Source organism: Lissotriton helveticus, chromosome 11 (genome assembly GCF_964261635.1).
Source record: "Lissotriton helveticus chromosome 11, aLisHel1.1, whole genome shotgun sequence".
NCBI classification, from domain to species: domain Eukaryota; kingdom Metazoa; phylum Chordata; class Amphibia; order Caudata; family Salamandridae; genus Lissotriton; species Lissotriton helveticus.
The window spans coordinates 365,343,798-365,371,603 of NC_136072.1; the positions used below are offsets into that span (position 1 = coordinate 365,343,798).

At 46.9% G+C, this 27,806-nt stretch overlaps 1 protein-coding gene across 2 annotated transcripts in view; it reads right to left on the minus strand.

Annotated features, from left to right (window-relative positions):
• RYK (receptor like tyrosine kinase) overlaps positions 1-27,806 on the minus strand; it is a 985,672-nt gene that overhangs the window by 676,752 nt on the left and 281,114 nt on the right. For both annotated transcript variants that reach the window (XM_078665796.1, XM_078665795.1), the window contains exon 6: positions 2,359-2,503. In XM_078665796.1, coding sequence (XP_078521922.1) covers positions 2,359-2,503 — 145 coding nt within the window. The remainder of the gene's footprint in view (positions 1-2,358; positions 2,504-27,806) is intronic.

Below are 27,806 nucleotides of genomic sequence, written 5' to 3' on the forward strand. Positions count from 1 at the left end.
GAAAATTATATTTGGGCTCCCTACATCAATTTATTATCCAATGAAATTGTTTGTGGAGCTCCTGTTCCAGAAACCTGGAAGGGGGCGGAGATTGTAACACTGTTCAAAAAGGGGGACAGGTCAAATCCTTCACACTATCGGCCTATCAGCCTAATTGACGTGTTGCAAAAAATGTTTGCCCGACAAGTTCTTGGTCGGCTCACCTCTTGGATCGAAGAGCACTTTATTTACACAAAATACCAGGCAGGTTTTAGATCAAAGATAAGCACTATAGACCAGGTTTTTAGATTTTTATGTTTAGTCTGGAAATACACGATCATAAGAAGTTCCCATATATACGTGGCATTTGTAGATTTGAAGGCAGCTTTTGACATGGTTCCAAGGGAAGCCCTATGGAAGACACTAAGTAAGATGGGCCTCCCTGCAAATATCCTTCAAATTTTAATTAGACTTCACGAGAATAATTATGCACGAGTCAGATGGGGACCTAATGGTGAAGTTAGCGAGAAAATAAAAATAGCAAAAGGGGTAAGGCAGGGGTGTGTAATGGCACCTACCTTATTCTCCTTGTACGTTAATGACATTCCCGAAACTCTTTTGGGCTGCGAGCATGACTCTCCCAAATTGAGCGGGCAAGCCGTTCCGGCACTGTTGTTTGCAGACGATACGATTTTAATTTCTCAGACACCTAGGGGACTCCAAATCCTTTTAAATACTTTTAGTTTGTATTGTCATGACAAGGGATTAGAAATTAATTCCTCTAAAACAAAAGTTATGACAATCAACCCTCATAAAGGTTTTAACAAGGTCTTTAAGATAAATAATGAACCTATTGAAGAAGTCCCCAATTTTAAATACCTGGGCATTATTTTAGACAGTCACGTCACATGGAAGACGCAATTGGAGAACTCAAAACTAAGGCTGACCCAAAATCAGTGTCCGATTTTAAAGAGGCATAAGAATAGCCATTTTAAAGCAGTCTCACCAGCTATTGAATTATTCAAATATAAACCTAAAAACCTAATGAAATAGGCTACCTTACCATGTTTTTACGTATTGGTTAGCTGCTAAATGTTGCTTGCTTACTGTCCTGATGTGTATTCTTTTTTTTAACAAAACAGTTAATTTATTTTTTTATCAAATTTGTATATTTAGTGTTCTGTATACTAGAGGGGCCAATCACGATCTAGTCAATTAAGTGGATGGCTTGTAAAATGAACTGAATTTTAGGTATTTTTATGCAAATGAAATGTGTTGACATTTTACCCGCTGCTATTGATTCAATATGTATTATATTGTAACATAATGTATTATGATTGTATGTTGTATCTTACAAGGTTTTTTAAACCGAATAAAGATTGAAATGAATGAAAGCAGTTAAGCGAAGTGTTTTTCTTCCTTCTTTCATTTTTTTATGAACATTTTATTTTAAAAGCAAAGAATCATCAATCTTGCTTTCAAGCTCCTGCAAATATTTGCATCAAATCAGAGGGCATTTGGGGAGCATTATACATAGCTTGATAATACTAAACATTGAAAACATTTGTACACATTTTTATACTGGAACCAATGTCAGTAGTGCAGTCAGAGCTTACAACATTTACTTAAAGCGCTCACCCTAATAAAGGCTTTCCATTAATATACCATAAATACAAATGTGAATAGCATTAACCCGTTGGCTGCTGCTGTCGGCCAACGGACGTCGCGAGCACTACCTCGGTAGTGCTGCGCACGTCCGTTGGCCGAAGTGGCCTTGCCCGTTTCTTAGAACGTTCCGCACTGGCGCGGAACGTTCAGCGCAGGCAACGGGTTAACATAGCTGCAAAGATATTACCTTAACTGCAGACTGTGGCCTTCCCTGATCCATAATGTGATACTGCAAACCGGCAGACAAAGGGTTTGTGTTTCAGGGGGTTGGGCCTACTTGTCCCAAGGACCAAATACATATGCAAACTTGTTGCCCTTGACACCAACAAATCTGTCCTGGATGTCGGGGATATAGGAATGCCACATCCCTGCCAGATCCTTCTTTTTTTGGCCCCTCCCTTGATGGATCACCCCTAAACTTTCCAGGAAGTAGCGGAGGTGTAGGATTTATTTTTCTGCAAAGTTTTATTGAGAGAGTCATCAAAGGGTGTCAAAGTCATTAGCAAAACAAAAACTGCTCTCCCTATGGAAACTCCGTCACAACTAATTACACAGTGGTGACCACAATGCAATAAATAAATGAATAAATCTATTTTTACGCACATATATATGTAACATATAATGGAGTATTTGAATGCTGTATGTGCAATTATTTTAGAATCAATTTGCATCATGCATATATTTAACCAATAAATTCAACTCTCATCTCACCTGTCATCAAGCTCCACTAGTTTCATGCTGTGTAGATGTAAGACAGCCAATATTATCGCCACCAGGAAAATCACAGCACAGCAAACCCCAACACTGATATAAAACACACGAGTGGAGGTAGTGGGTGGCACATTTACAGGATCAACTGAATGCAGGAAAATAAATAGATTAAGAGATACACACTTCAGGTTGCCTTACTGCATATGTATGTTGTTATTTTTTTTAAAGACTTTATTTTTCAACAGAATAAACAATACTTACTTCCCCCCACCCCCAAAAAAAAAATTGCCATCAGTGCATAGAAAATACAGGTGTACACAGTTCACACTTCCAGCATGGCTTCCACAATTGCAAAGAGATCAGGAGATGCGAGAAACAAATGCACGGGATACAGTGTAAGTATAGAAACCGACATAAGGTAACATGTGCGCAGTCATCAGGGTAGCACCCCAGCCCCTACTCTCCCTCCCCATCACCCTCCACCCCTACCTCAGGCCCCGATTCCTCGGACGAGAACAATGCAGCACTAGTAGCATCGGAGTCGCTGTCAGTCGACCCCACAGCACACATCATACGCCATGCGAGCAAGTCCTCCTGTAGCCGCCCATCTCTACGCGTATGTTGCATGTGCGTTTCTTCGGCTAATGTCCATTCCCCCACATCCCGAAGCCATAATGTCATATCTGGTGCCCTTTGTCCCATCCAGGTGATAGCCACCCGCCGTCTAGCCAGCACTAAGAGTAGCTGCAGCATCTTATATGACAAATTCCTCCTCCTAGGTTTGGGGACCAGGGCTAACAAGCAATGGAGTGGGGTCAGGTCAAGACGCAGTCCCGTGACCCTCCGGATGTGGGCCACTACTACCCTCCAGAAGTCCCCGACCAGTGGGCACTCCCAAGCTAAATGGAGAAATCCGGCCCCTACCGAACCACATCGAGGACAGGCATCCGATTTATCCGCCGCAATGCGGCGCAGAGCAACTGGGGTTACGTAAGTACGGTGCATGAAGTTAAAATGAATTAATTTGAAACGCGCGTTACACGAGACCTTCTTGGTGAGCGTCCCTATCCGCCCCCGCTGTCCCGGGTCCAAGGCAACCCCTAAATCCGTCTCCCACGCCGCCCAGGACGGAGACACCGGAGGCGCCGAGTCGCATCTCATTGCTGTATATAAAAGCGTTATCAATCGCCGTCCCGCGCCGCACGATAGCAGGATATTCAGAGTATGGGACACCTGGGGCGCCTCAGGGAACTGTGGCCACGTCGCTCTCGCCATGTCCCTCAGGCCACCATAATGAAGGTATTGGCCCCCAGTAAGACAGAAGGCCTCGACAGCTCTCTCCAGGGTCACAAAGGACTCGTCCGGATATAAGTCAGCCAAGGTGTCGCAGCCGCCCTCACGCCATTCTCGAAACGACATGTGCTCTTCCATTAGTGTGACCGGCGCCAATATCCATATTGACAGCTCCCTATGAAAAGGGGCCCGTCTCAACACTCTTTCCACCACTCGCTGCCAGATCCCCGCAGTATGCCGAACAATATACGGCAGGTTGCCATCCGCTCCTCTGCCACGCATCAGAGCCAATTGTAACGTCTTCTCATCTGCGCTGCCAGCCAGAAGTCGCAATTCCCAATTTTCCGCACCCGCGAACCAGCGCGCAGCCGGTATAAGTTGGGCTGAGGAATAGTAGAGATCAAAGCGCGGGGCCTCCAAGCCCCCCTCCTCCCAGCGTCTGACCATCGTACGTAGCGCAACTCTGCTGCGTCTGCCTGCCCAGAGCAGGGAGGTAAGCATCGTATTAAGCTTGTTGAAAATTCGAGGAGGAAGAGGACAGAGGGTATTCTGTAGGATATACAATATTCTAGGCAGCATCACCATCTTAGAGACGGCCAATCGTCCCATGAGAGAGAGTGGGAGCGTATTCCAAAAGGATACAGATCGCTGTAGGGAGCTAAGCACACGGTCGGCGTTTCGGGCCAGCAAGTGTTCATCAGAAACAGCCACCTGAATACCCAAATAGCAGAAGGCCTCCATCTCCCACCATAGCCCCAGGGGCGGGAAACCCACACGAGGGTCTTCACCGCAACCCGCAAGGGGAAAGATCAGGGATTTCTCAGGATTAAGACGTAGCCCAGAAGCTGCACCAAAGCGTTCCAAGTGGCGTAACAGGATCGGTAGCGACTCCTGCGGAGAGGTCAGGTAGAACAACGCATCATCCGCATAAAGCGAAATCAGGTGTACCACATCCCCCACTCGTATTCCCCAGGGTGCCATCTCCGCGCGTAGTGTCACTGCAAGGGGCTCAATCGCCAAAGCGAACAGGAGCGGTGACAGGGGGCATCCCTGGCGAGTGCCCCTGCCTAACCGCCACTCCTCCGAACGGGCCGCTCCGAGACTGACCCTGGCCGTAGGTGCACTGTAAAGGATACGAATCCAAGTGCAGAAAAGGGGCCCCACCCCCGCCAACCGAAGCACCTCCAACAGGTACCCCCAGCTAACTGTATCGAAGGCTTTAGCCAGGTCTATCGAGACCAGGACCTGAGGATCCTCTCTATCGCGCACCTCATGAAGAACGTGGTTCAGGCGCCGGAGATTCATGGCGGTGTTGCGGCCCGGAATGAACCCGCACTGATCATGATGGACCAAGTGCGTCATATGTGGAGCCAGCCGGGTGGCCAAGATCTTAGTAAGAATTTTGGCGTCGGTATTGATTAAAGTGATCGGCCGGTAGGCCGCAGGATCACATCCATCCCCACCCGGTTTCAGGAGCATGCAGACCTCACCCTGTTGCATGGTGGGCGGGAGTGCGGCTCGCTCCATTGCTTCATGGTAAACCTGCAAGAGATGGGGCGCGAGGGTATCAGCAAACGCCTGGTAAAACTCTGGGGGAAAACCGTCTCCACCCGGCGACTTAGCCTTCGGCAGGGCGGCCACCGCCACCTTAACCTCATGGAGCGTCACCGGTGTATCCATGTCCTCGGCATCCTCTTTAGAGAGGGTCTGAAGGGGCAAATCCCGGAGGTATGGCTGATAGGACGCCTCTGTCACCAGGGGGTCAGCGGTATAGACCTTCTGCAGATGTGTGCGGAGCACCGCAAGAAGGTCCCGTTCCGAGTGTACTAGGACCCCAGCGGGGTTTCTCAACGCAACAATCCGCGCAGGGGCCGATTCCCTTCGGAGAATCCAGGCTAGCAACCGGCCCGACTTGTCTCCCTCACGGTGAAGGCGTTGGCGATATCGACCAAGAGTGAACCTATCTAGCCGGTCTAGGATATCATGGACGCCTTCCCGGGCTGTCCGCTCAGAGTCCACGTTTGACCCATCCGGGTCCAGCTGGGACTGGTAGTGGCTGAGGCGCTCCTCAGCACTCGCGAGGTCACGGAGAAGCTGTTTACGGACCCCATACGTCAGACCCATACAAGCGCCCCGCACGACTGCCTTAAGGGCATCCCATTTGGTCGCAAAAGGGATATCACCCACAGCCCAGTTCAGGTCCAGATAAGTACGCAGGGACGTCTCCACATGGTCCCGTCCCACCGGATCCTGCAGAGGATCCCCTGGCATCCGCCAGGTCCTGGGGCGGGAGGAGCGGTCCACCCACTGTACCGTGCACGTCACGGGCGAATGGTCGGACAAGAACCGGGCCTGATGCGTGACCGATAAAACAATGGATGCGCCAATGTTGGCCGCAAGGACCCTGTCGAGCCTGCTATGCGTGTTATGCGTGGGGGTATAACACGTGTAAAGCTTCAGTCCCGGATTGCCGAGGCGCCAGACATCTACCGCACCCAAATTATCCATCACCTCCCGGAGTCGTGTCGTCATCCGAGGTTTCGTACCCGCCCGGGGGGGATCCCTGTCCAGCAGTGGATCCAGTACACAATTAAAATCTCCAAACCAGAGGAGGGGGGCATCCAGGTCCGTCGCTATAAGCTCCTGCAGGCCGGTAAAGAAACTCGGGTCATCTATGTTAGGTGCATAAGAATTCACCAACAGGAAGTCCCTCCCATCCAGTTTCACACGTATAAGAACATATCTGCCCTCAACATCAGCTTCAACGTACTGGACTGCTAGGGGAACCCCTGGAGCCACCCAGATCAGGACCCCCCTAGCATAGGTAGAGAAGGAGGAATGGAACACCTGACCCCTCCACTTCCTCGCCAATTTAAGAGCACCCTCTTAATTCATATGTGTTTCCTGCAGGCACGCCACTGATACTCCATGCCGACGAAGGAAGGATAGCACCCTGTGTCGCTTGGAGCAAGTAACCAGGCCACGCACGTTCCAAGTTAAAAATTTGAATCCCATAAGCGTTGGTCTTGCCCATCCGGGCACCCAAGTTGAACCTCTGCAAACAGCCTCCTAGGGGTGGAAACCGTAGTACACACCATGCCAAAAACAAATACCCCCCACAACTCCCCCCAACCCCACATTACCCGCAACCCCCAGCCCCTGAAACAGTCCCCCCCCCACCCACGAGCAGGAATGACTCCACAGGAAAACACACCATCCCAGGCATCCCACGCCAGCGCCAACCAAAAAACAATAGGACGCAACACCCCATCAGAACCAGTCGTCCCCCCCCCCCACACCCGCGAGCAAGAGGACAGCAACAACCAAGAACGCTACTCTGCCCTTCCCCTGCCAGTGCCAGGACGTGCACAGCCACCCCATACACCACACACACCCACACCCACACTCACATACAACCAACCAAAACCACCCACCCTCCCCCCCAACTCCCCGAGGACCCAATGTTCCAGGACAGTCTCTGGGAATGTTCATGAAAGTCAGTTCCAATGCTGGGCGACGGTACGCCATACACTCTGGGACCTCGCACCACATCGCCTCGGCCAACCCGGTATCCATCCTCCGTTCAGCCCACCAATCAGGGTTCCCAGCGCCAGGTAGAGACAGCATTCGGTAGGCAAAAACCAGGAGGGGCGACTCACCCAACCTCCCAGGGCAACAACACTTTAACTAGACAGTACCTCATAGCAGAGTTCACTCAGGCCGTGTTTCGGAGAGGGCAGTTTCCGGCACCACCGGGGGAGCAGAGTGTACATCCAGCAAGGTTTCCTGCAAGGTATCAGGGACCAGGTTCTCACCAGGTGCAGGGGCCTCAGGTGACTCCGGAGCGGCCCCCGCCGTCGATGGCCTCACGTGCAGCGCCCCATCCTCTCCTACGGTAATCCGGGGTGCAGGAGAACCCCGGGATCCAGACCTGCGTCTCCCTCTGCCTCGCCGGCGCCTCTGGGGGCGGGTCCCCCAGGTCTCGCGGGGACCACCTCGCTCACCAGGCGGTAAGTCGTCTCCCTGTATCTCGAGCCACTCCCACACCTCCGCCGGGGACTCGAAGAAGTGAGCGCGTCCTTGGGAGAGCACCTTGAGTTTGGCTGGGTAAAGGAGCATGTATTGTAGCTTCATTTCCCGAAGCTTCTGCTTGACTCCCAGGAAGGACTTCCGTTGCTCCTGCACCTGTTGAGTATAGTCAGGGTAGATGGAGACTCGACTATTTTCAATGGTGATGGACTCCATTTCTCTCGCGGCCCGTAGGATACAATCACGATCCTTATAATTCAGGATCTTTGCAATGATGGCTCTAGGTGACTCGCCTGGGCGTGGAGGGGGGACCAGGGCCCTGTGTGCCCTCTCGATGACAAAGACACTGGACAGTCCGGTCGGGCATAGCTGGGTACGGATCCACGTCTCCAAGAAGCGTTCAGCGTTTCCCGCCTCAAGGCGCTCAGGCACGCCCAGCACCCTGATGTTGCTCCGACGGGCCCTGCCTTCCGCATCCTCCGCTCTTTTCTCCAGCGCACGGGTAGTGGACGTCAGGTGCGCGACCGACTTCTGCAGGGAGGCCACTTCAGTTTGCAATTGTGCGATGTTGCCCTCCGCGTCCGAGACCTTGTCCGCCACCTTACGGAGGTCCGTCCGGAGGAGGTTTACATCGATCGACACAGTCTCGATCTGCCTCTCCAAAGCAGAATGGGATCCCCGGATCGCCTTCAGGATCTCCGCTCGGGAGGGTTTATGCGGTTCATCGCCCCCATCGTCCGGTCCCGTCTGCCGCGTGATCCTCTGCGATGGCAGTCTTGGGGTGGTATACTGCACAATGGTGTTGGGCTGAGAGGATTTCGCAGTCCTATCCTTGCGGGTCGTCATCTTGGGGGGCGGTCCGAGAGCCCCCCCGAGGCGTCGAAGCCAGGACTCGCCCGGTCCCAACGGTCAAGCACAGATCCCAACAGTAGAGCGAAGGCGGGAGGACCGGTGGAGGGGACGGTTCAGCAGGGCGCACCAGGCAAATCCGGCCCAGGCGACGACCCCCACCACTAACAAAGAGAGAGCAGGACAACCAGTGGGCAAGATGCACTCACCGAGCCGGGCGGGAGGACCTCAAAGAATCGGAGCAAAAGCAGCTCACCGCCAACCAGCACACCTCAGGGGCACCCCCTCCAGTTCCAGGTGCAACAGCGTGATTTCCAAGCCTCCTGGGGCAGCCCAGTCCGAGCTCCGCCACCACACAGGGGAGGGGCCATTCGGCCGTCGGGGAGAACAGCACGCAGTTTATGTGGGGGCCCCAAATCGCCCGTGTCCACCAGAAGTCGACACAGCAGGACGCCACTAGGCACAGCGCCAGTGCGAGTTCCACGTGGGATGATCTCCGGAGCACTCCGCAGTAGGGACGGAGGCCGCAATCCCCACAGCTGTAGGGAAACCACAGGGGATAGTCCGCACAGGCCGCACCAGCTCGCAGTGCAAAGGCGGGCCTTAATGCCACCAGGTCCGGCGAGCAGAGTCCAGCACTCTGCTATTTCACCGCTCCAGTCCCCCAGGAGCCGCGTAGAGCCCCAGGCCCCAGGGGAGGGGAGGGGCCAGCACCTCAACCCCCTGCACAGGTCCGCGGGAGTCACCGGACCCCAGCTCAGCCCTCCACTGGCCTCACAGGACGTCCACTACAGGTCTCCGACCGTCGGGCGGTCCGCCGTGTACTCGAGCACTGCCCCAGCCAGGATACCTCAGCAGTAAGCGGGCCGCACGCACCGCTACTCTTTCGCACAGGCCCAGTCCGCGGTCTCGCGTAGAGACAGGCGGAGCCCTCCGAGCGCCGCGGTGTTTCCTTGGCGGCGGTAACGGGGCACCGGAGGCTCTCCAGGCGACGTGTTGGTCCCAGACAGGACGAAAAAGGATCCGGACCGTCAGCTCCTCTTCAGAAGGTCCAGCAAGGATCTTTTAGGCAGGATATTAAGGGTCCTCGGACGGAGCTGGTGAAGCTCACGTCCTGTCGGCCATGCTGCTTGGCCACGCCCCCGCATATGTATGTTGTTAGAAAATGTTTGCCCTTTAACAGTGCATTAATCAAGGTGTTCAATCAACATGTTTACTGACTGTTGTCTTTAAGACTGAAAGGCAGAGATGGAGTAAGGCTGCTAAAACAATGGTTTCAATCCAGTCCTTACTCCCAACCTTGAATTCAGCAAAGGAAATCACACTTCTTGCCAACAAAGCTATACTGAGTGAAACATCCCTGATTAATTCCTTCATATTCTGCACAGTATCAAACACCAACCTCACCAAACAGTCTACACTGAAACTGGATAGATTGAAGATGAGGTGTGTGTGGTGTGTGGTGTGTGGTGTGTGGTGTGTGGTGTGTGGTGGTGGTGGTGGTTGTGGTGTGTGGTTGTGGTGTGTGGTGGTGGTGGTGGTGGTGGTGGTGGTGGTGGTGGTGGTGGTGGGGGTGGTGGTGGGGGGTGTTAATACTATTGCACATTAAAAAAAGTACAGATTCTAGCATCATTTGGTGCTGGCGAAGGAAAGCATAATTTGCATACACAATTTTGCAATTGTTTAATTTCATTAGCATTTAACACAAAGGGCCATTAAAATAGAAATTGCAAATCAGAAATATTTTCGAATTTAAAAATGTGTTGATTGCCCTAGTTTTTTCCTTCCATAATGTAACAATCCTGTATCGCTTTAAAATATTGAGTACACAAACGAATAGATCTTCATAACATTCCCACTAATCTTACATTAGGCTATGTATCCTAAATAACTGGTTGGGAAGGTGTACACTTAAGACAGAACCAGATTAAAATGACCAAAAGATGCATTTTCAAATAATTTTGTAACACATTCTATGAAAATGTAAAATGCAAGAGACATTTCCACCTTCAAAGTCCAGTTCCCACCCACTAAACAGAGCGTCCATAAACCCTACCCACTACACACTTGCTTTTTAGCAAAATACAATTTAAGCATGACATGTATTGAACAATGGGATGGATGGGCGGGTGTCAAAGTGCTGATAGCACGAACCAGTACTATCTGAATCACACGAAGACTATTTTTCCTTACTCAGTTGTTCCTTGCTTTCCTGCATTGTCACCTCATTTGAACTAGAGTCTACAATCCAAAAAACATGGGGCAGAGGACACTGCGATAGCAGGAGAGACTTCTATCGATACAAATGTAGAGATCTTCCTCACGAAAAGATGACTCCTTGTAGAAGGATCGACCTAGTGATACATACCTACAAAAGGCAAGTAGGGAAGCAAATTACACTTTTCTGTAATAGGTGCATGTCCCTGGAAAGTCAATGATGCCGCTTTAGCTCTGGTGGAATTGGTGTGAAGGCTAGTGGAGGAAATCAATATACAAAACTGACCACCTGGCAACATTAGTCATAGCGACTTTGAAACTGAGAAATTAACAGAGGTTTGGCTTTCAAAAATCCTCAATGGGGTTGTGACAACTACTAATTGGCTGGCAATTATCCCAAACTACGAAATGGATTATTGTATTAATTCTCCATGGATTTGGAGAAACAGACCTAGATTAACAGTGTGCCTACATGATGTAACTATGCCCAGAGACTGAATGCAAATATTACAGTGTCCAAATACTTTGTTAGGTGAGTTTTGGCAGAACAGCTTTGGATCCAGTTTAAGAATCTGTATCCACATTTAATTGGAATTTCGGCTAGTAAATAAAATTGCTTTCTGGCTAGGTTGGAGGATCTTGGTCCTTATTTACAGTTGAATGTGTTTGTTTTGCGGTTCTCTGTAGTCAAACTGGACGTATGAGGGCTACAGACACATGCCAGACAAAAAAAAAACACGTGGATATGGATACAAGATTAATGATTACACAAAACCATAATGACAAGATTCCAGATTATAAGAGAACACGGGAACACAAAAGATGGGTTTTCAGAAACATACATAAAAGAAGCAAAAATGCATCTACAGAAGAGGGAATTTAAAAACAGAATGTTGTTCAGTAACTTAAGTGATCTTAGCCAGGACTGCACTTGTGATAAACATCTAGGATGATAGATCTGAATTCCTGCTGGTTTCAATACGTTTAATTTAAGTTTTTTTTTATTTAGGGCAGGATTTATTAAGGACAGGATTTTTTCTAGTACCTGGGTCAGAGGTATGTCATTTGATGATGTTGTTCATGTCATCAGCACAGAAGTGATAGAAGATGTTGGAATTATTTTGGAAGCAGAGGACATGAAGAAAGTCAAGACAGAACTGGGGCCTTATTGTACTCATTGTCTGAGGGAATAGGGTGTGTAGTGGGACTTTAAAATTGTAATGCGTGGACTTAGGTTATCCAGGTAAGATGCAGACCAGTTTAGGGAAACATCTTTCAGTCCCATTGGATACCCATGTCATGACAGGTCAAGGAGGCTGAAAAGCAGTATTCACCTTGGATGATGCAGGGAGCATGGTCTGATTTGTAGCATTGCCACTTCAGAGTTTCAGCATGGCCTGATGCCCCACGGATGTTAAGTAACTTGTTTTCATCTAATTAAGGACTTCAGCTAGAAATGGTGTACTAGACTCAGAGTGGAGGTTGTTTGCATTAAACATCTGCTCTAACTCATTTGAGCAGAAGCCACATTACCCAGTTTTTAAGAAGCCAGTGTCAACACTTCGAAAGGGAGAGGGCCCTATTGTGGTTCATCAAGTAACGTGTGAGAAGAGCTAATGTCTTTGACCAGAGATGTGGGCCAGGATTTTCTGCACTAGAAAAGTCTTTTTTTTTTTTTTTACTTTGTTTATTGAGTAAAATCACCATAGCACATTACATGGTTGAACGACATGTTGCATACTTCATCAGGATAGTACAGTTAAAACAATAATCACAAGATATTAATTACATATTTCCTGCCAGTCTCTCTTGCCTTCGCATTTCCATTTCAGTTGTGGGTGACACACATATCTCCCCTGTGTTCTTTCCACCGTGACCACTTCTTATCCCATTTCTTGGGGCATCCCCCAGCCCTATAGACCTCGGTCTCCGCCAGCATACATATATCCATTTCTTTGGCCCACAGGTTGACACGAGGCAGGTGAATGGCTGCCCAGCCCCTAGCCACTTCTCTTTTGACCAGGGTGTAACCCAGTGTTGTAAATTGCCTCTCCGCTTCTGTTAGGTCAGTAGCCAACCAGATATTCAATAGGCCGAGCTTTGGTGTAAGTGTTATAGGTTTCCCCAGGGCTGTGTGCATATGAGTTGTGGTGCCCTCCCACAGGGGGCGTATCTTGGAGCAGGACCATAGTGTATGGTAAAAAGTGGCCTGCTGCCCACATCCCCTCACACATCTGTCATCATCCTAGCCAGGATTGTCCCCGTCATATACGATCTATGGAGTATTCTAAGTTGGATAAGGCGAAATCTCTGGGTGATAGCTGCTTCACGTGGGGATATAAGGGCCGACTGCCAGTCGGCATCCTCTATAGGGCCTACGTCATCCTGCCACATTTCCCTGAGGGTCGGGAAGGTGTCTGGGAGGTTGTAACTCAGCTTCTTGTCAGTTAGGGATATTGCTTTCGAGGTGAGTGGCCCGTCAAGCAAGCGATCTTCTAGGGGCGACGATTCGGACTAGAACAGTGCTTGCTTAAACAGTGGGTAGCATATGAGAGTTTGAGCTTCCTAATTTTCTCTTTAAATAGGGAAAAGTTTTTGAAAAAGACCCTGTTGCAGCTTTGCAGATTTCATCTATAGGTATATTTCCTAAGAATGCCACAGAAGCCCCTAGTTTGCGTGTGGAGAGTGCTCTAGGGGGAATTGCCAATGTTAGTTTTGCTTTTGCATAGCATGTCTGAATGCATTTTATATCCACCTTGCAATAGTTGTTTTATCTTACGGAAAGGTGTTGTGCTTTCTATATAGTAAATTAGAGCTATTTTCACATCTAAAGTGTGTAAAGCACTCCCCTTATTTAATTTTCTGTTCTCCACCATATACTGCTCCCTCCCCGGCTCCTTTTTCTCAAAAGTCGAGTCTTTAATTTCTGCCTTTGTTTGGGCAAAAAAGACGCCCGAATCACTATTAGCACATTATATGCAGATAGGGAACAAGGAGGTCTTGGTCTACCGAATCTTAAAGATTACTATTATGCATACTTTGCACAATACCCATCTAGATTTAAACACCCTGTATCAAGTCAGGCATTATTTATTAAAAACATTTTTTACTCAATCTGTAAAGAGATTAAGATTTCCTCTCCACTATCGATGTTTAAATCACCCAAATTAGTCAGATATAAGATATTGAATTGGTTCTTTAAAAAACGTGATGGTATGTTGAAAAGGTATTCACTCTCCCTTATGAATTTAATGACTCCATTGAGTGACGCTATTTCTGGTTTTGGGATTAAAATGGGGGCAGAAATTATATGTAATTGGATCAGATCTGGGTTCTTAACGCTTTCTATCTTTGTGAAAAATGGATCTTGGTTGACTCCGAATGAGATGGCCATTTTAATCCGTGGAAATTTTCTCTTGATAGGCTCATAACTTGTTTTATAAGTCTCTGGTTCAAATTGATTTAATTTTGATAGGTCAATCTTCACAGTTAACCAATGATCTTTTTTGGTCTCCACTTTTTAAGAACCCCGGAAAATGGAGAAGTAGCTTAGCGCAAAGCAGGGAGGATGATTTAAGCGTTAAAGCAATAAAAAAATGGCACAAACATGAAAATTCTATACTAACCGATAACTCTTGGACAATATTAAATACATTTAATTTTAGTGTTTTGAGAGGTGCCAATTGGCGAAGAATGCTTTTTTTTTTAGTAAATGGCTTTTGTACCGTACCCCAGTAGCCATTGCAAAAATGTACAGTAATATTTCATCCACTTGTTTTAAATGTAGTCAACTGGATTTAGCCAACTGGTCTCATATAATGGTCTATTGTCCTAAAATTAAGACATTTTGGGACGGAATATTTACTTTTCTCTATGCTTATTTAAAATTTACGGCTCCCGGTTACGTTAACCTAATTGTGTATGGATTTGATTCAGAGCTTAAATTATCCGAATCCTTGGCGAAGCTTATGTATATTATAGTAGCAGTTGCTAGATCACTGATACTTCAGTACTGGAGGTCAAAGACGGTTCCAACTGTGGATGAGTGGTATCAAAAAATCAAGAGAGTTAGGAAAAATGAATTTATATTTGCTCCAAGGATTGGGGGATTGAGGAAATTTACAAAAATGTGGGAATCTTACTTTGATTAGACTGCTATCTGATTATGGTTAGCAATTCCGATCTCAGATGCCGGAACTGTTTGTATATATGTTCTCCCGGAAATGTACTCTGTTTTTGTTATAACCTTGTCTACTATTTATTTTGGACTAATTGTAATAAAGGGAAATGTCATGTACTTCAATAAAAAAAATATTTAAAAATAAATAAATAAAGTGTGTAAAGCACATTCTGCCACAGAATCTGGTTGAGGGAAGAACATAGGCAACTCAACAGATTGGTTGATATGAAAGGCAGAAATGACCTTAGGTAGTAATTTAGGGTTGGTCCGAAGAACCACTTTGTTTTGGTGTATTTGTAAAAATTGTTCTTCTATGGCTAGTGCCTGAAGCTCACCTACTCTCCTCAGTGATGTGATAGCTATGAGGAAAGCTACCTTCCAAGTGAGAAATTGCAGTTCGCATCTATGCAATGGCTCAAAAGGTGGACCCATTAGTCTGGTGATGACAATGTTGAGATTCCACACTGGAGCAGGTGGAAGTCTTTGTGGAATGGTTCTTTTAAGTCCTTCCATAAAGGCTTTAATGACAGGAACTCTGAAGAGCGACATATGTTGTCGGTTCTGTAGGTATGCAGCTATTGCAGAAAGATGTAAGCGTATGGATGTGTACACTTAATTGGAACGCTGCAGATGTAATAGATAGCAAATTATGTTTTGAACTGAAGCATCAAGCGGGTTGATTTGATTATTATTACAGTACATCACAAACTGCTTCCACTTTGCTGCATAACATGCTCTTGTGGTAGGACGTATAGCCTCATTGATGATGTTCATGCAGTCTGGTGGGAGATTAAGGTAGCCAAACTCGAAGATTTCAGGTGTCAGATTGCAGGGTTGAGTTGACTGGGACCTAGATGTTTTATCTCTCCATAGGTCGGAGTAAGGAAATTGGGAATGAGATGTAATTTTTGGTGAGGAACTACTGACAGCTCCAACAGGGTTGTGAACCAGAGTTGAAGGGCCCATGTGGGAGAAACTAGGTTTAATGTCAGGGACGCCGGTCTGAGCTTCCGGACCACTAATGGAATTAGTGGGAGAGGCGGAAAAGCGTAGGGAAATATCCCTGACCAATTCATCCATAGCGCATTGACTCTGGACGATGGGTGTGGATACCTGGATGCTAACCTTGAGCATTTTGCGTTTAGGTTTGTGGTGAACAGATCTATGTCTGGAAAGCCCCACATTTCAAAGAATGGGAGGAGAAAATGAGGGTGGAGTTCCCATTTGTGGATCTGTTGTCTTTGACGACTGAGCAGATCTGCAATCTGATGGTTTACTCCTGGAAGGTGTTCTGCGATGAGATGCATTTTGTGATGTATAGCCCATCTCCAATGGTCTGTGCTAGTTGTGACAGCTGGAGAGAGTGTGCCCCCCCCCCTGTTTATGTATGTAGTATATTGCTGTCATGTTGTCTGTATGAATCAGGACAGCTTTGCCTACTAGATGAACTTGAAAAGCTTTGAGCGCTAGAAAAATCACTACAGCTCTAGATGATTTATGTAAAGCTGCTTTTGCTGCAGGCTCCACATACACTGAATTGTATGCGTCTAGAGCTGAGCTCCCCAACCAGTGAGCGATGAGTCTGCTGTAAGCACTACTTGTGGAACCGGGTCGATTAAGGGCCGCCCTTTTGAAAGGTTTTTGTCTATTCCACCAAAGCAGACAGCAATGGGTGCAGCAGTCTACTAACACTAGATCTGATAACAGACCCTGAGCCTGGTTCCACTGACCTGCTAAGCACTACTGGTGGGGACTCATTTGAAGTCTTGCATAAGGGACTATTGGAATCAAGACACCATCATCTCTGGCAACTGCATGAACACTCGAGCTGGCAATGAGTGTTGAGGCTGAAACTGACAGAGTAGAGTCTGCATTTTGAGGATTCTGGCCAGACTGGGGTAGGCTAGAGCTTTTTGTTTATCTATTGTGGCTCCCAGAAACGTATCAGTGTTGGATGGTTGGAGATGAGACTTGGACAGATGTACTGTGAGTCCAAGCTCGTGGAGCAACTGCACTGTTTTGTGAGTGTGACGTAGACCGCTTTGTTGCAAGCTGGCTTTTATGAGCCAGTCGTCTAAGTATGGGAAGATGTGAATGTGTTGTCTTCGTAGATGAGCTGCGACTACTGCCAGGCATTTGGGGAAAACCTTGAGTGCGGTTGTTACTCCGAATGGGAGCACCTTGACTGATAATGCTGGCCTGCTACTACGAACCTGAGGTATTTGCGGTGGGGTGTATTAGGATATGGAAATAGGCGTCCTGTAAGTCCAGAGTGGATCGAAAGTTGCCTTGTTGAAGGAGCGGGAGCACTTGTTGGAGTGTCACCATGTGAAAGTGGTCCGACTGAATGTATAGATTTAGTTCTCGGAGGTCTAGTATAGGCCTGAGAGAGCCGCCCTTCTTGGGAATTAAGAAGTACAGGGAGTATGCCCCGGCCCCTTGATATTGTAATGGGACTGGTTCTATAGCTCCTTTTTCTAACAGAGAGAGAACTTCTTGCTTCAGAAGGGTGAGATTTTCTTGTGACACTGCATGTGATCTTGGGAGAATGTTTGGGGGAGTGCCTGTAAGTTACAGGCAGTAACCATATTGGATAATTTGTAGAACCCATTTGTCTGAGGTGACTGTGTTCCAGACAGGAAGAATTAGGGAGAGACGTCCCCCGCTAGGAGTGGAATGATGGGGGGTAGCAGAAGGAAGTCACTGCTTGTTATTTGCGGGGAAAGTGCGTGTGGAGTTGCCTTTGCTTCTTCCATTATTGATGTTTCCTCTAAAACCGCCTCTAAAATAGCTTCTTGATGAGGGAGATTGATTGTTGCCCTTGTAAGAGGAGGAGGGATTCTCTGTGGAAATATTTTTGGACCCATGCTGTAAAAAGAGCGACGAAAGGAACCCCAATTTGAAATTAACTGCAAGGCCCCCATGAACTTTGCGACCTCAGGGTCTTCTTTAATTTTTTCCAGCAAGTTGTGAACTGCTGGGCCAAAGAGGTGTTCTTTGTCAAATGGCTGGGTGAGAATAAAGGCTTGTACCTCAAGTTTGAATCAGGAGATTCTCAACCAAGCATGCCTCCGTAGCAGTGCGCTGGTGTTTACTGCCTGAGCTGCTGTGTCTGCCAAGTCTAGGGCGCACCGGATGGAGGCATCGGGGTTCGTTTGCCCTCCTGGATAAGATCCTTAGCCTTATATTTATGCTCATCAGGCAGAAATTGCATGAGCTTTTCTAATTCATCATAATGAGCCGTATCATATCGAGCTATCACAGCTTAAGCATTAGCAATGCGCCAATGATTAGCTGCTTGTGACGTTACCCTTTTGCCCGAGGCATCAATTATTTTCGACTCCTTATCAGGAGGAGGAGCCTCACCTGTGGTCTGTGAGTTAGCTCTCTTGCGAGCGTTGGAAACCACAAGAAAGTCTTAGGGCAGCTGACCCTTGATGTAGGTGGAGTCAGTAGGTGCAGGTTTATATTTTTTCTCCACCCTAGGGGTGATGATTTTCGCCCTCACAGGATCTTTAAATACCTCATCTGTGTGCTTCAACATCCCTTTAGGTATTGGCAGTGTATCAGTAGCTCTCAGAGGAACTTAGGGTCTCGAATAGGAAATCCTCTTCGAAAATCTCCTGATACAGCTCCACCCCAGGATACTGAGCAGCCCTGTTAAGTAAGTCAATGTATCATATATTATTGTCAGGTGGTGAGGGTCTGGACAGGTCTAAATCGGGGTCATTATCAGTGTTTGGGTCAGTGTCAGCCATCCCATGGGTCAGTATCCTGTGGCCTATTCTCCTCCCCATCCCCTTCATCCTGTGGGTCAGGTGCTAGTGGTGGTGGTGAATTTATGGGTGTGATGAGTAAGCTGGAATCAGTAGGCGAAGGAGGTGGAATGTAAGGTGGTGAACAGTTAGTACCCACATTTATTCTCTTCAGAGGAATGCGGTAATCCTCCTGTAGGCCCATTTTCCTTTTTTCAGGCAATTTGGCATTGATATGTCCAGTGTCTGGGTGTATAACGAGCTCTTTCTGTTTTGGATCCGAAGGTGGAACGTTGGACTGAGGCTCTTTTGGTGGAGTCTTTTTATCTTTGTCTTAGGTTGTCGTTTTTGGCATCAAAAGTTTCGGCTCCAAAGATTTTCTCGTAGAGAACAGTGGCTTTGGTTTTGGCTCGGCACCGGCATGGGGCCGACTTGAGCCCTAGGGCTTTTCTTTGTGTTTCAATGCCGGGCCATTGAGTGGGGCGCCCAAAACTTTTTCAGTGTCGACCTCGACCCGTAGGCAGAGGAAGGAACAGAGCCTTTTGGGTCTTGTGTTATTGGCGCAGGGGGGCTTCTGTACTCATGGTACACTGACCCGGTGTAACTTGCTCCTCTTTTTCCATGTCGGAGTCGACCTCGGACATGAAGATGTGTTGTGCTTCCTCACTCCTTGAGCGTGTAGTTCTTCTGTATCGGCATCTTCGCCGAAGATGTCTGGTACGGAGCCGCCCTGATGTTGCATCTCATGAAGTTGAGCCCGACAGTCATGAAGCGTCTTTTTTGATCGAAACAATCTGCACGCGTCACAGTCTTTCTTGTCGTGTTCCGGGGATAAACAGAGGTTGCACACTTTGTGCAAGTTGGTGCTCCGAAACTTTTGCAACACCCTGGACAGAGCTTTAATGGAGTCTGCTCCTTTCGACTAGCGAGCCCAGCACAGGTAGGCCCAATGGCCCGCCATGAGTTTTCCGATCAAAGGTCTGTTAGTCGCGACAATAAGTGGAGAATGGGAAACGCGATCTGGAGACAATATCTTTGAGAGTAGTGGATTGCACGTCAAAGGGAACCTGAGAAATGGTGCCGAACCAGAGTGCAGCAATTCATATCCGAACCCGATGGCGGAAAAAAACAATCTAATAATGGAGTTGAAGCCCATGCGCACTATCACTGAAAGGAGGAGTCACCTACCTCGTGACTGGAAAAGACTTCTTCTAACAAAAACAAAGTGCAAACATCCTGACCCAACACTAGATGGCAGGCTATTCAAAACATGTGATCTATAGCTCACATACCTCGAACAAGGAAATAAGATAAGTTAAGTTTATTATCAGGTCAATTAAAACCTTGACAATTTCACATACAGGAAAAAAAGATACAGCAGCAAAGTTCATGGTTGAAAACTAATAAATAAAAAAAAAACGTGGCAGTCAAATATTCGTACATTGTGCTAACATCAATGATGCAATTATCGATAATGTTGTGTGATATAATACATTGATAAGGGTTTCAACATTTCAGTATGTTGACGGATTGCCAAGTGATTTGCTAGTAATGCCCTTTACCGCGAACTTGGGTCTTTCCATTGATTTGTTGAAGTACTCCAAGAGAATGCTGTATTTTCCAGTTGTCTCCCTATTAAGCTTCTCTTCCACCTACACGCTGTGTTGCACTTTCTTCCCTCTGTGCTTCTTCCCGGTCTGCTTCCGTTACTCTCTTGCCCATTTACTTTTCGTCCTCCTCCAGCGCTCCACGTTGTTCTCTCTTGCCCTGTTAATTTGCTTCCCTCATGTGTGCCCCTGTTTTTCTTCTTTCCCCACCCTCGGTTTTGCTTCCCCACCCTCCTGTTACTTCCAGTCAACCCCAGTGATTTCTCACCCCTTGCCGCTTTATTGTGGTCTCTTTTGCCCATGTTCTCCCTTTGTACTTGACTAACAGAGAGCTGAAGATATCTGGATCGGATTTGCGAGGATGCAAAAGGGCCAAACGGCTTTTGGAAAAACTTCGATGGGTAACAAATACTGCAGCACTCCTCCTAAAGGGACAGGTGGCACCAAGAGCCCTGGGTGGGCGCTACAATCACGGCCTGGGGCGTCACAGTGGTAGAGGTCAAGGCCTCTGCTTTCTTTCACTGAAGTGCCCAACTTCCCCCTTTGCCCTCCCAGAGACGCTGCTGAGTGAGTGCTGCCTAAGAGCAAAGGGGTCGCCCCTTCATTCTGCTCCACAAGTTTTAGTTTGGAGTCTGAGGACTTTACAGTTTTCCAACATCACAATTTTGGGTTTCGTCTATGACATGGCTTTTAACTGTCTGTAGGTAAAAGAATATTGTGGACTAAAGTGCTTTAAGTGAGATGACAAACGTGAATGTGCAGGTTGGAGGAGGTGTCTTAAAAGGACTTTGAACTTATTAATTAGGGGCATGGCATAAAACATGTGAACTGCAATCCAGTGTTTTGCTCTACGTTCTGCCTAGCCAGAATGTAGGTGCCTTTTTTTAGTTTTCTTCTACTGTATCCAAACGTAGCAGGCAGCAAACATTTGCTTTGTGAGAGCTTTTTATAAGTTTGATATAAATACGTAACAATGATTTTGTTGTAAATAATTAGAAATGGTAATTAAAATTGTACTTAACTGAAAATCACTGTGATTACTGGAGAGAGGCCAAAGATTGGATGAGCATGTAATCTGAACACTGTTATGGCCCACTGACTCCTACTGCCTTGAGCCTCCGCTCCAGAGCGCTCAATAAGGTCCCATTATGAACACCCTCCCACAACCACAACTCACTCTGACACCTAAATGGGACTCCGCTCACATGTACCATACAGCATTGGAAAACCCAATACGAGAGCCTTTTAGAGCCAAGACCTTTTGGCTTTGCCGATACATAATAGAGTAAATTACAATTACAATACAGAAAATATTTCACAAACGTTAACAAATTCAAAGTCTATACTTCTGTAACATATGCAATATTTACTGACGGTGCCATAATGCTGAAACCACTGGAAAAGCCAGTGTGTCAAAAATATGATACATTGGTTTTGCAAATGCTGGTTACCTCTGTAGAAATTAATCCAATAAAAAAAGCTTTGGCCTCAAAAATGAGCTTTCAGGATTTTTTCTCTCAACATGGAGCTTATCCAGATTCTTCTTGGAATGGCTTACTCACAAGTACCTCACTGTGGCTCCAAGTGCTGCTGCTTTTTTTTATTATCCTGCTTTTGTTATTTCAAGAACCACTGGGCCCACACTTCCGTTTTCTTCCATTTTAGTTTTTGATGGCTACCTCATCCATGATCACAGTCATAAGTATAGGTTGCCAAGTCTGGTTCTGCTGGGAAACCTTAAAGAGTCAAGTGCACTGTAGGAAGGTAGGTCCCTGACTATGGTTGCCCCCAACTTTTTGCCTGGTGTTTTGCTGGTTTTCTGACTTAGTTGACCTGGGACCCTGCTATTCAGGGCCCCAGGCCTACTGCTCTCTCTGTAAAATGGATTCCATGTACCTTAGGTACATATCTAAATTGGATACTGAGTCACCTTATCAGTCCCTGTACAGTGTACCTTAGGTACCCAGGGCATAGGTGTACCCAGGGCCTACCAGGGGCTGCAGCATGTATTATGCCACCCCTGGCTGGCCATCCAAATCTGACACAACTGGCTGCTTGACAGCTGGGGCAAGGTGGTGTAATCACCCTTTGCTTTAGATATAGTATACCTATATCTAACCCTAAAATGGACACACAGATCTCCTATCAGTCACTCCTATGGCAGGCCTTAACAATCCTGAAGGCAGAGTGCTTGGAATCGTGTGAGATGGTGCTCTGGCATGAGCTGAGCCTGTCTGCGGCTTTCGGGATCCATCCCTTAGCCGTTTCCATGATATCGCATACCATATACTCTTAAGTGCATTATAATCCTCGCGGTTACATGCCAACTCTGGTATCGCTTTATCAAAACATGTCGAGTAAGGTGTCATACGAATTGGAATACTAACCCCTCGCCAATTCTGGCGACGGGGTTAGCATTCCACCCTTCTAGAGGGACACGACATGTATGTAACCCCTAACCCCGGTTAAAGTCAAACAGAGCCTCAGCTCCACAAAATGGATGCTGCCACCGAGACACAAGTCTGCCCTCCTGCTGCTGGGAGTCCTCCCAGAGCAGGAGATAAGGACAAAGGGTTTCCTGCCAGGGGCGGTGCCAGCACCGTCCCAGACAGGGTTTTGTGTATTGTAGGTAGGCAGGGCTTTAGAGGAAGGTGACTGCACGTGGCACCCCGGTGCTCACTGTGCATAGGCTGGCTGGAACCAGTTCCAGGGTCACTCCAGACCCTGTGCTGGGGAAAAGCCCGCCAAGGAAGTGGGTGTACCCACCCCCCTCCTGGTCCCACCCCTAGGGCAGGACTTAGTCGCGTGCCAGCCCCTTTTTACAGGATAAAGGTAGGAACTGGCCCCCTTCCAAATCAGATCATCTTTGAATCCTGAAACTACTTTCCACGAAAGGAACTCAAGACTTCTTCCTAAGATTTCTCCCTTGTGACTAAGGAGTAGTCACCCTGCATCCGCAGGCACCATCTTAAGAACACTGCGGTCTGCTGCAAGTCTCTCCTCCGGATCAAGACTGCCCAGCTCGACGAGAACCGGCTTCCCTGGCACCTCTGACCTCTACCTGCATCATCAGTCACGCTGAGATTCGTGGGTGTGACGAGACCTCGAGGGACCGGCCATCTTCAAGACTGCACGACTTCTTTCCAGCAAGCCCGCCGAGTAATTTCCTGGTGAGTGCTTTGGGGTCCGAGAAGCCCCGACCCTGAGCAGCTCCAGCACCGAAGTGCAGCCTCCCAGCATCTCCACGATCTGCGTGGGGCCCTTCTGCTTTTTGCTGCTCACCGCGTTGTTTGGCTACTAGCCCGCTGGCTTGTGGCCTCCTGAACGACGCCCGACGACATTTCTGCTGCTGGTCTGGTTGCTCCAGGCTGGCCCTTGCTCCCTTCCAAAAGAGGAGCACCCCGGACCCTCCTGGTCCACTCAAGACGCCATTTTGAGTCCACCGCGTGGGCTTGAATTAGCCAAGGCTTGTTGCCCAATCCTGGGTAACTTCGACGCCGACAGCTTCATCCATCGTGGGACAGCTCGCCTCTCCATCCTGGTCGCCGACAACGCCTCCTGGTCCGTGAGATCTGCAGAGCCAGCGTCGCCCACTCACCTAGTCGAGGTGACTTCGCCCGGTGCCATCCTGGTGCCCACTTAATCACTGGCTAGTGATTCAAGAACTTGGTCCCCTCTGCTTTCAGGTTTCTTCTTCCTTGATCCAGGCTTGGATCCAACGAACTTTCCTTCACTGGTCGCCTGCCAGCAACTTCCTTCTTCCAGGCTCCTGGTCCGGCAACGAGATCCCCGACGTCTTTTCAGACCTATGCAGCTGCAGCCCCTGGGCTAGGTAACTTCGGCACTTCGGTGTCCCAGCATAGCCTCACTATCCTAGGGTCAGGATCCACTGTCGTTTTCTTCCTACCAGGTCGGGTTCGCCCGTGAACACTAACTTTGCCTTTACTAGCCTCCATAGACTTTGTCCCGCATCCCGCGTGAGAGTGCACACTCTGCACCCGAGTCCCCTAGGTCTCCTAGAAGTAATCTAACGATTCCCTAGTTAAGTCCTAGCGATTCCAAAGCCTATTAGTACTGTACTTACCTGCTAGTAATTTCGCATTCCACTTTTTAAGTATATGGTTTTTCGTGCCCCTCGGGCATTTGTGTATAACGTGCTAACTTAAGTATTTTCGTAAGAGTTTTGTTGTGTGCCTAGCACCCTGTCCTCAAAGAGTACAGGGTTGTTGTGATTCTAATAAATACACTGTTTATTTTCATAACACTTGTGTGGTGTCCTTTCACTGGGTGTTCAAGGGGTAATGTGATGGTAAAACAGCTGGCTTAACACGCCCTCTAGAGTCTTAGCCTTAGACTGCTCGTATCCATGCTACTAGGATAGCTGGTCTATAAGGTTGACTTACAACCAATCATCAATAAGGGTTGTTTGGACTGATATATAGTGATCACTAGAATAGTGAGCACTGCACATCAGGCCAACTTCTCACATGCACTCTATACGCTAGGCTATCAAGATTAATAGTCTTGTGTTCTCCACATTTGAAATTAAATTACGTAGCAAACCTACAACATGAGGTAAAATTACTTTATAAAGGGGATACAAAAAATACTGTAAGGAAAGTACGACACCAATACACTGAGAGAACTTTTAATGATGGGTACAGGGGTCCCCCTAAACCACCCCTACCTCATTAGTCAAGTGGAATTTGTATGGTAAAGAAATGTGAGCAAAGTTAGCCAACCATACACTCCTGGGATGGAGATATGAACCCTCCAACCATTTATAGATATTCGCAGGCATACATCAATGCACTGGTGGAAGGGATCTGATTCAGAGAGCTCAGACCTTCAATAGGCAACCACGTCCTCAATAATAAATACTCACTAGAAAGCCTTGGGTCTGGAGTGATGCTATTTTTACAACATGCTTAACTACTGAAATAAGTCTAGAAGAACGCCCAGGAAACACATGGTGATGCAAACAATGGTGGTAATGCTAGAACTGGGACAGAATCTCACTTAGCACCCACCCGCTACAAAGTACTGAGAACAGATAAAATTACAGGGGAATTAAAAGTAAGGAAACAAATTGGATACACATCCCCAAACCACTGACTGATAGGGGACAGGAAAAGGCTTGTCTACCAAAATAAAAGCCTCCTTCAATAATGGATTCAAATTAGTACAATACCCTACATCACACAGAACCAATTTCATTCCCCAGAGTGAAAGTAAAATGTACTGTACCAAAACAAGTAACTGCTCCAGATACTGGGATGTACGCTATTAATCCACACATGTCATCTAGTCCTGAAGGACTAAAGCCAAATAAAAGCAGATTTCTACTAAGTTGCGCCACCCCAGGGGAAACCCTCCACAATTATTAATTATGCGTGGTCTGCTGCCACAGTTCTAGATTTGTGGCCCTAAGTTCGCTTCTGGCTCAGTACCACATAGTACTAAGCCTGAAGCGTGCCACTGGCTACACACTTGAGACCCAAAGAGGAAGACTTGAGAGAAAAATTTGGGGAAGTGGACACTGGTAGAGAAAGCCAAATTAGCATCCCTAGAAAGGACTCAAAGCCGAAGAAGATCGAAATGAATGGAAATGATCAGAAAAGTGACAGAGCCAACAGATAGTAGACCACCAGGAACCTAGGATTAACATGTAGTAAAAAGTTTCCTGGATTGAGTTCCTTCCCATCAGGTATCTGAATCAGGTTTCTTAGAGGAATGGGAATTCTTGATGTCTTTGAGAGACTTCTCTCCTTCAGTTTCAATCTTAAAGGTCAACCATACTTTTCTTTACAAAGTATGATGATGCTCTGTTTGTGCAGGAGAGAAATTATTTCTGCAAGTTATAAAAAGTAGTTTGCTGTAATATGGGGAGTCAAGGTAAGGTGTTCTTGGACTGCTAGAACCGGTGTTGTGTACTTTCTTTTCTTAAGTTTATAGTTATTCCTAGGTATCATGAAACCAGGGGTTGATGACTGGCATGTGGTATCCATACAATTTAATACTGGGTTTCAGCCTCTAATCTCGCTAGAACAGAACTCTCGACATTGGCTGAGGGATTAACCATCTCACTACTCTGCTTTATCAGCTCATCAGGCAATGGCTTCTCTTTTGTTGCATAGGGCCAGGAGAGAATTAATGGTTACTTGCCTGGGGCAAGGGTAGAGAGGTTGGAGTTTGCCATCCATTCTGGTTGAGAATAAGACCATGGGGGGTATGTAGGGACTAACACTTGGGGAGGAATTTCTTGCACTCCAGGAATCATCGTCAGTAGCTTGTGTCATGATTTTCACAGTTTTGTATCCGTCAGCATAGCAGGAAGTGAGGCTACGTCTCAAAGTACAAGTAAAGCTGGACATGCAGTAGACTAAGGAGCTTAAAAAGAGCCTCATCTACAGTAATATATGAAGTTGGTTTTCTAAATACCTTTGCAAGACCATTAGTACTGATCTGAGTTGATAGTTTCGGGGTACCTTTGCCTCAAATTGTAAAGCGCTCTGATATCCTTGGGGATCAAATTTGCGCTATATAAAACTTTATAAATAAATAAATAAATTATTTTCTAACATCTGCTCAAAAAATTTAGAAGCATTCTTCAAAAGTGTGGAAGGATATAGGATTTCAAAAGAGAGCCAACCTAGTTCCAATAAAGTATATCGGACTCTCTAGGTCATGATGCAGGAGGGGTCCACTTGTAGAGATCGTCGGTAAATCAAGTGAGTGGATGTTTTTAAGTACAGCCTGAAGGGGAAAGCCTTAGTCATAAGCATTGTGGCCACTAACATGTAGTTTCTTTGGCAGCAAGATTTGCTGAGAAACCGTTGAAACCTGTTCCCAATATATACAACATCCCAGGTTCAGAGAATAGTGGGTAAATATTTCAGCAACCTAAGGTGACTAAAATTTACAGCAAGATAACAAGAATACTTTGCCATTGTTCTGTAACTGATACTCCTTTAGGAATTGGAAGGTAATAAGGAGGTAGAGAAAGAAATTCATATTTAGGTCTCTGAGCACAACGCACTAAATTGTGCTTAGAGATTAAAAAGCACATTTTCAATGAATTCTGCAGAGGTGTATACTATTTATATTAATTAGCCCTCCTTTTTAGTGCTAAGCACACAAAAGCATTTGTGGTTAAACTTTTTTTACAATATCTGTGCAAAATTAAACACTGTGAAGCGGGGGCAAAATTCATTACATAAAGGAGTTAAACTTGCAGGCCAAAATTAGAGCAGAACTGGATAAGACAATAGTGTGCATGAAGATTCCTTTCAGGGAAAACCAGTACAGTAAACCAAGATCTACAAAAAGTTTTACTGGAAGCAAAACAACTACTAAAAAGGATGAAATGGGAAAACAAGAAGCGGAAAAATGAAGAATTATGGGTTGAACAGCTCAAGGTTTTGGCATATGATCAAAAGATTAAAGAACCCAGACCTTCTTGGCTTAAATTCCAACATAACTGAGGAAGCATGGATAAATTACCTCTTCAAACATTTT